The sequence below is a fragment of the Monodelphis domestica genome, chromosome 4, assembly GCF_027887165.1.
Source record: "Monodelphis domestica isolate mMonDom1 chromosome 4, mMonDom1.pri, whole genome shotgun sequence".
Taxonomy (NCBI): domain Eukaryota; kingdom Metazoa; phylum Chordata; class Mammalia; order Didelphimorphia; family Didelphidae; genus Monodelphis; species Monodelphis domestica.
The window spans coordinates 75,100,614-75,110,161 of record NC_077230.1 but is presented as its reverse complement, the minus strand read 5'-3'; the positions used below and the strand labels follow the sequence as shown (position 1 = coordinate 75,110,161).

Here is a 9,548-nt window from a genome sequence, read left to right as displayed (position 1 = left end):
CCTCCTCCGTTCAGATGGTTTTTAAAATCCTGTCTCTGCAGCCTCAAACACAGGCACTGAGAGAGCTCACCTGCCTCTAATTGTTGCAGGCAAACAAGTATTATTGTTAATGATATAATGTTACTAGGGTTGCGGGACTTCATTTCTTCCTATACTGACATTTCAAGGAACACTTTCCATGTGTACAGAAATTTCCTTTAAGGGGCAGTTTAATTTGAATTAAAAAAACCCAAAAACGTTATGTCTCCCAACTGCAACAAGAGAAATAATCCTAGAAGCTGCACTGCTTGTTGTTCGGCTGTGTCCGACCATGTCTTCGGAGGGATTTTCTTGGCAAGGACACCGGAGTGCTTTGTCACTTCCTCCTCCGGTGGATTAGGTACAGGGAGGTTGAGGGCCTTGCCAGAGGCACCCAGCTAATAAACGGGAGGCCAGATTTGAACTTGGGTCTTCCTGACTCTGGACTAAGTGCTCTATCCACTGTGCCGCCTCACCGACCAAAAGCTGTGTGAGTGTCCGTGCATGAGCAATCTGTGATTATTCATGAGCTGTGGGGCTTATCCCAGGATGGAGGCAATCATGGAGAGACTAGTTCTGGCCATGGCCCAGAGCCTTCTCTTCTAACGGGCCCTTGGTCTTCCAAAGTCCATCAGCTGCCTGGCACCAGACCTGCAATTACCTAAGCTTGTAGGCTGGATTAAGAAAAGCTCCCGCTGGATTCTAGGGCAGAAGACAAGATACTCTAGGAAACCCTACTGACATAAGTAGAAATTGGGAGTATTAGAACTGGAACGGATCAAGAGATTGCTCAGTCCAACCCTTTGTTTTACAGATGAGGAAACTGAGTCCTAGACTGGGCGAGTCACTTGTCCAATAATCCAAGGGCACACAGTTAGTCAATGGTAGAAAGTGCCTCTTCATCCCACGGGGCCCCAGGAAACACTTCCACAGAGGACTCAGTCTGATATACCTATTGCCCCATAGCTGCTCCCTTCAGGTGTGCTGGTGGCAATGGGGTGGGAATCAGTTACATTCCTAGGTCCTGTAAAGGAAGCAAAGACGCAAACAGTTTACTTCTGGTTGGCTAAAAGGCATCATAAAAAGCTCAGCTCATCAAACCAGAAGCTTTTGATTTTTTTGCATCATATTCAAAACGTCACCATTTCTCTTCTTTCTCTCCTTTTTCTACATCCTGTGCCAAAACCCTAAAAGCCAATGAAAGAGTCGAGTCATCAGATTCTAAGAAAAGGGCTTTCAGATCATAAGAGCGCTCATTTACCCAGGCTGTTTTCACCATCATCCTTTGAAGACTAGTGCAAGTACAATGACTCTTATTGTATAGATGAGGACATTAAGGCTTGGAACACTTAAAATATTCACCCAACCTTGCACAGCTAATAAGTAGCAGACTCCTGGGTCGAGCATCACTGCTCTTTCCACAACTTTATATTCTTTTAGGATGAAGGGCAGTCCTTCCTTCCTTCCTTCCTTCCTTCCTTCCTTCCTTCCTTCCTTCCTTCCTTCCTTCCTTCCTTCTTTCCTTCCTTCCTTCTTTCCTTCCTTCCTTCCTTCCTTCCTTCCTTCCTTCCTTCCTTCCTTCCTTCCTTCCTTCCTTCCTTCCTTCCTTCCTTCCTTCCTTCCTTCCTTCCTTCCTTCCTTCCTTCCTTCCTCACTAAGTAGCAGTTCTAAGACCGAAGAGCACTAAGGGTTAGATTGTTGAGGTTAAATGACTTGCCTAGGGTCACCCAAGTCCTCCTGACTCCAAGCCTGGCTTTCTATACACTGTGCCACCTAGCTTCCCTGACTCTGCTTATTTTCAAAAGCTTTGGGAGACTGAAGAGTGACAGATTTTCTCATAAAAAACACAAAATTCAAGAAAATTAAATCTACCAGGAGTATGTGTGTGTGGGCATGTGTATATACTAGAGAGAAAGAGTCTAAACCACAGCAAAGAACTGATGTCTGTACATATGTTTATAGATATCAGTTCTCGAATGCATATATACATATACATATGTATTTATTTATCTCTATATCAGTTCTTTAATGTGATTTAAGTAGATTTTGACATTCCTAGTACTTCAATTGTTAGCTCCTTTCTCTTGCTGAAGTTCATAACTTACACAATGAATTCTGCTTGGCATCTATATGTAGAACAATAAAACATTTTAGTTAATAATCAGGATTTTTTATATAAATATATATAAAATTTTATATATCATATATAGCTTGCCAAATTTCAAAAGAAATGAGAAGAGAATGTAAATAATACACAAAACACTAAAATGACCATATTAACTCAAAAGGATGACAACCTTAATTTAGGATGATTCCCAACACAAATGCCACTTATAAAACATTTATTGCATGCCTAAAATACATTTATGATACGAATTAAAATTTTTGACAAGTAATTAGCCTTGTTAGTTTCTTTACTTTTGTCATATAATTTGAATCTTTTGCTTTTCAAACCTTTCCTCCTTTGACTATTTCCAACTTCTTTACTTTTACCATCTTCACTATTTCTCAGCTTCCTTACATTCACAGAAAACACCTTTAGTTCCAGCCATTGAATTTTAAATACAGTTCTTTCTTTCCTTCTCCTTCTCCTTCTCCTTCTCCTTCTCCTTCTCCTCCTCCTCCTCCTCCTTCTTCTTCTTTCTTCTTCTTCTCCTCCTCCTCCTCCTTCTCCTTCTCCTGTCATATCTGACTCTTTGTGATCCCATTTGGGGTTTTCTTGACATTTTCTTTTCCAGCTCACTTTGTAGATGAGGAAACTGAGGTAAATAGGATTAAGTGATTTGTCTAGGTTAGCAAATATCTGAGGGCAGATTTGAACTTTGTTCTTCCAGGCACCATGCTCTATCACTGATGGAAGAACAAAATACTGGTATACTAGGGTGTTGTAGGGCATAATGGCATTTATCCTACATCTGGTGAATTTAAAGTTATATCACAATTTCTTAAATTTCCTGGTAATTCATATTTGTGCCTGTAATTCTCATTATCATATAAACTATCCTTATCCTTATCCTTACAAATCAGCTGTCAAAAAATCCAGGATGACTTGTACATTATTCCCAAATCTCAAAGGAATTCCTTGGAATATCTACTCTCTGGGCTTTAGCTCCATTTTTAAAATAAGGGGGTTTAGACTAAATGACCTCTGAGGGGAAAGGAATAAACATTTATATAGCACCTACTGTGTACCAGGCTCTGAGTTTGGCACTTTAAAAAAAATAAATATTTCCCCATTTGATCCTCACAAGGACCCTAAGAGGATTACAATTCCCATTTTATAGTTGAGGAAACTGGGACTGAGAGAGTTTAAGTGACTTTCAAGGTCAGACATTTCCAAACATTAATAAATGTCTGAGGCTGGATTTGAACTGAACTTCCTGACTCCAGGTCCAGTATCTATTCCAAGGCCATCTAGTTGCCTCTAAGTCCTTTATACTGCCAAGATTTCTGTGAGTTGATGCATGAAAGCCATTAGTAGTTTTTAGACTTCAATGAGGTCCTCCTCTAATGCATCATCATGGTGTGGCAGTAACCTGGGCTCTCGGCGGTGTTATGGCTATAGATTACAAGCTTGGCCAGGTACTTCTAGGCTTCAAGATTTTGTGTCTAGGTCCAGTGATGACAGTATTTCTATCATCCAAGCACAGTCTGGCCAAGCGGGATGATGAATTCTTCAGCCCCCAAAACTAAGAGGCCATTCACAAAAGTCTAGAGGGGTTGAGATCTCCATGGATGGAATGAGTAATCACACTGAAGAAGCAATCAAGTCTTTAAAATCTGAAGCGTGATAGCTTGGGGCAGATTATCAAGGAGTTGGCCCTGCTTTTAAGGACTACTAACATTTACATAGTGCATCTCAGTCCAGATCTGTTTCCAGTTTCGATCCTTCCCAGGTCTCTGGCCCAAAAGCTCCTCAGCAACTTCATTCATATCCGAGTGACATCACAGGATTTAGAGCTGTCTAGTCTGACTCTCATTTTATAGATGAAGAAACGAAGGCCAGGGTATGTTAATGGCTTTCCCAAAGGCAAGGAGTAAGCATGCAAGCTAAGATCTGAAGCAGAGCTTTTGAGCTCCATCTTTAGAGCTCTTTGACACACTTGGTGCTGCTTCCTGTGAAAGTCAAATCCCTCATCCTACTGTCCACTTTCTGATGATCTTTTTCTTTCAGTGGTAGCCAAGTTGAAGCTGGCTGGACCCAAAGAGCAAAGAATTGCTTGCCTGAAGTGACTTCTCTTTTGGAACTCTTCAGGGGTTGTCCAGTATCACAGATGCTTTCCATAGCAGAAGCTTTTGTTTCTCCATAATCTACCCAGTTGGCTTGATTGTATTCTACTCACCTCAGAGGGAAGCTGAGTAAGACATTCATCAGTTCAGGACTTCAACTGCAAGTCTAATGTGCTACCCACTGGGCAACCCAGCTGGGTTCAGAACCTGAGGGTCTTCTGATTCCAGATATAGCAGCCTCTCTTCCATACCAAGTTGACTCAAGAGGACACTGGGCTGGAGGAGAGAGGTAGCCAGCTAGCTAGGTGGCTCACTACTGACCTGGAGATGAGAGGTCCCGGGTTTAAATCTGGCCTCAGATACTTCCTAGCTGTGTAATCCTGGGCAAGTCACTTAACCTCATTGCCTAGCCCTTGTTCTTCTATCTTAGAGTTGCTACTAGAACAGACAGTAAGAGGCGTTTTTTTTTGTTTTTTTTTTAATGTCACTTAGTTCATCTCCCTATCAATATGGAAATCCTTTCATAAAACCTATAAAAGATAATTATCCAATTCTTGAGCATCTCTGATGAAGGGGGGCACACGACTATGGGAACTTTGTGAAGCAACCATTTTACTTTTAATCAGCTCTAATTATTAGAATTTTTTTCTTTTATTGAAACAAAATAAGCCTCCTTGTAAATTATGCCCATTGGTCCTAGTTACTTGAGTTTCAATATAATTACAGAACTATAAAATATTAGAGCTGAAGGGTTTATCCAGCCCCCTAACTTTTCTGAAGTATATAGCAGCCAAGTGACCTTATTCATTCATTCAATAAATATTTATTGAGTGACTACTGAGTGAATGCAAGACACTTTACTAGGTACTGGGGGAGATAAAAGAATGACAAGACTTGGCCCATATCCTTAAAGACTATATAGATGGAAGGGAAGAGTTAAGAAGCAGCAAATATAGTTCTCTTCTAATTGACTACTTTCCTTCTCAACTTTCTGGTCTTTGAAGTGCATCATTGCTAAAAACAACAGCGACAAACCCCCCCAAAACTAGTTTGCAACGAATTGCTCAAGTTTTGCTTTTAACTGTTCCACTGAGTTCCCAAGGGCTTCTTAAAATAAAGTAGCAAAAAGCAATCATACTTTTTATTGAGCTCTACGACCCTGTGCCAACATTACTTTGCAGGATTTATGAATTTCTTTAGGACTGAAAACCTTATTAAACAGGAACTTCTAGGGGATTCAATAATTGAAGGATCGTTGTATATGATTTATATAACTTAACTAGATGGTACAGATTCTACGTTTTTATGGCAAATAAGATAAGAAGGGGTCAAAAGGATAATTATTTTCCCATTCTGCCCACAGGTAAGTAGAGAACCCTTGAACTAGAGTATTATCCAGTTTCTCTGGAAGCTTACATTTTATAGTTAGCTTAGGTCACTTGGCTTGCCAGTCATCCCATAAGATTAGAATTTGATTGCTCAGTATTTAGGAGTCACAACTTTCTATAAAGGGAATTCTACCACCACTGTCCCATAATTTTTCCACTTAAAGGTAGTTCTGTTAAATGAAGCCAAAAGTTCTTAATTACAAGTAAATATAATTAAATTACATTTAATTTAATGCAATTTGATACTGATTAATACAATATGATAGAGGCCTTCTCAAAGAGCATGCAATTGACCATGGATTCTCCAAGGATAATCCAGGGGAACAAGAACTCTGAGAGGCTCTTTCTATCTGTACTTTTTTGAGGAACAACCTATTAAGTATCTCATTAAGTGGGATCCACCATTAAGTAAGTTGGCCCCTAGGCAGTGGATTCTTTGATACTGGCAACCGACAAAACAAAAAATCACAAAATGACTCTTAGTCCTGTATAGCTCTTCTACATTTCTTCAATGCCCACAGACTTCTAGGAAAGGCAGTTGAGATTGTTAAGAATTATCTAGTTTTTAGACCATCTATGAATATTAATTTGATCACTGCTATTCTAAAGTGCACGACCCCCTCCAAAACTAACAAGTAATCATTTGATTAGAGGTACTAAACCTTATCTAAGCATTCTCACTATTAGTGAAGGCATAAAACATTAGAAATTTTCATAGACTCTCTTAGGCAAAAAGGTAGGCTTAGTATGTAATCAAAGTGTTTAGGAAACATTTCAGAAGCTGCTTGGTTGCTCCTTACCAACCAGAGAAACATAGTGGCCAAAGACAATATTGGTTTAGAACATAAATTCATTTGTAAAGCATATCTAGAGAGGGTCATATTATGTAACAAAATAGTATAGAGCAATAAGGTGAAAAAAAGTCTATAGAAAGTTTGTTGTAAAGATACAATTAAGTCAGATTATTCCCAAATTATTTACAAATGAAAGAAAAAGGACAACAAACACATGAAAAAGTGGAACAGATCCACTGGCATGTACTTATAGAAAAACTTTCATCAGTGATAACACAGTGGAAACATTATATTTAGATGTCAGAATCTAATATTGGCTAAATCAAACTACAAAATGTCACTAAATAAGATGAAGATGGGAAGAACAATTAGATCAAGCCTAATGGACATGATCAACTGTCTATATTTCCTACCTCACCACCTACTCACTTCTCAACCTTTTATAATATTGCTTCAGATGATACCGCTCAGTTATGAATTGTCCCAGGTGCTGGGGATACAAACATACAACAGTCCCTGACCTGAAGAAGTTTACATTCTTCTTGGGGTTGGGGGAGGTATAACATATACATAAATAAGTCAATACAGGTAATTTGAAGAAGGCGAGAAAAGTAACAACTGGAAAATTGGATGTTTAAGAAAGTCTTCTTAAAGGAGATGGAATCTGAACTGAGCCTTGAAGGAAGCTGATGATTCTAAGTGGTGGGAATAAGAGAGGAGTGCATTCTAGAAATGCGGGACAACCTCTGGAAAGGCATGATAATGAGCTATAGAATGCTATATTTGGGTAGAGTGTAAAGCATAGTAACATGACTTAAGACTGGAAAGATAGGTAGAAATCAGATTGTGGAGAATTTAAATGCTACTCTATTTTATAACTTTATTCAGAAAACAAAGATTTTGGAAGAGTAGTGACATGGAGAGGCTAGTGTCTATCCTACACTCTCTTTTATTCTTTCTCTCTACTCTTGACTCCACTAGAGTACATGGAATTAATCCTCTCTATGCTGATGACTATCAGATTTATATATGCAGTCTTAGCCTCTTTCCTAAGCTCCAGTACCACTTTATCAATTGCTTCTTGGACAGTGTGGCCATCTCATAGTCAACATGTCCAAAACAGAACTCTTCTTCCAAACTTTCTCATTCTTGTGATTCTTTTGGTCACCCCAGTTCATAATCTTGGTGTCATTTTTAATACCTCGCTTTTTCTTACTCATTTCACATATCCAATCAAGTCAAATTTTGTTGTTTCTACCTTCACCATTCTTATTGTATTTGTTTTCTTCTTCCTATTCACAAAGCAGACACACTTATAATTCAATGGTTCAGACCCTTTTGCTCATTCATTACCAAGCTATTATTATAAGGAAATAATTAGTATCTGCAATTTTAAGTGTCATTCAACAAATGATAAATGGTCAAGGTCACTTTTTCTAAGAAATCCACCTTATCAATAGCTATATGAAAAAATGATTTAACACAGTGATCAGATCAACAAAACTGGCAAGAAAGGAAAACGACAAATGTTGGAGGTGTTATGGGAAAACTGATACATTAATGCATTGTTGGTGGAGCTAAGAATTGGTCCAGCCATTCTGGAAAGAAATTTGGAACTATGCTCCAAAGTTATTGAATGGTGAATGTTCTATGACTAGTATTCCCACTCTACTTGACCTATTCTCCAAAAAAATCAAAGAAAGGAGAATTGATTGTTATTTATAAAAAACATGTATAGCAGCTCTTTTTGTAAGTAACTGGAAACTGAGAGGAGTCCCCATAAACTGGGAAATGGCTAAACAAATTATAGCACACAAATGTACTAGAATAGTACTGTAATATGAAAATGATGAAAAGGGGTGGTTTCAGCAGAGAAGCCTAGGAAGACATGTGAAATGATGCCAAATAAAGTGGGCAAAACCAGGAAAAAAATTTATATGATAATGATTTTGTGAACAAAAAAAGTTTTGAAAGACCTGGAAACTCTTATCAATGTGGTAACCAGCCATGATTCAGAGAACTGATGAAGAATCACATCCTAACAGAGGGGTGATAGACTCATGTGTAGACAAAGGTATTTTTTGGGTGTGGTCAGTGTGAGAAATAGTTTTTCTTGATAATGCATATATATTATAAGGAGTTCATTTTCTTTCTCTTCTTCCTGACAAAAGGCAGGGTAGAAGTTGTAGTGAGAATAGATTTTTGTAAATTTGTCTTTCATTTTAAAAAAGAAATAAAGGTGATTTAAGATCAAATATATTGATAAAAAAATAAAGTCCTTCACAACCTGGCTCCAGCTTACCTCTCCAGATATATTATACATTATTCCCTCTCATGCATTCTGCAATCTGGTCAAACTGGTTTTCCTATTATTTCTTACTCATGAGATGGAGGATGCATGGACAGAGAATGGATTGGAAATGGAAGAAAATAAAAGCAGGTAGCCCATTTGGGAAACTATTCAGGGAAAAGTTGATAAAGTCTTGAACTAGGATAAAGGTAAGTGGAGTGGACAGAGATGTGGGCAAGCTTATATTTTTAAGAGTTGACAGTCACCAACTACAATCCTTCCATTAAGAGAGATGAGCAACAGGCCTTACCATCTGCCCTGTAGCTACATGTCACTATTTACATTGGCTCCCTCAATTAGAACATGAGTTCTAATTCTAATTACCTTCCATCTTGGAGTCAATACTGTGTATTGGCTCCAAGGCAGAAGAGTGGTAAGGGCTGGGCAATGGGGGTCAAGTGTCTTGCCCAGGGTCACACAGATGGGAAGTGTCTGAGGCCAGATTTGAACCCAAGACCTTCTGTCTCTAGGCCTGTCTCTCCATCTACTGAGCTATCCTGCTGCCTCTGTGAGTATTTTTCTTATAGCTATTGATGGCTTGGAGTTCTTAGAAAAAATGTATTTGTTGATTTAAGTTAGAAAGTTTTAGTTGTATACTTTCTCTCCCTCATTCCCTGCAATAACTGTTCCTACACAGTGTCCTCAGTTTTGTTTTGTTTTGTTTTCAAACAAAAGCTCAATAGAAGGACCACAATAGTGAAATGATGTTTCTTGTTCCCTTTGGAGGCACACTAAGGTCAAATCTGCTAACTCTTTTACTTGCTTCTC

At 38.6% G+C, this 9,548-nt stretch overlaps 1 protein-coding gene across 4 annotated transcripts in view; it reads right to left on the bottom strand.

Annotated features, from left to right (window-relative positions):
• SIDT1 (SID1 transmembrane family member 1) overlaps positions 1-9,548 on the bottom strand; it is a 183,096-nt gene that overhangs the window by 37,670 nt on the left and 135,878 nt on the right. For 3 of the 4 annotated variants that reach the window (XM_056793482.1, XM_056793483.1, XM_056793485.1), the window contains one exon: positions 971-1,042. The exons of the other annotated variant lie outside the window; for it this stretch is intronic. In XM_056793482.1, coding sequence (XP_056649460.1) covers positions 971-1,042 — 72 coding nt within the window. The remainder of the gene's footprint in view (positions 1-970; positions 1,043-9,548) is intronic. 4 annotated transcript variants of the gene reach the window in all.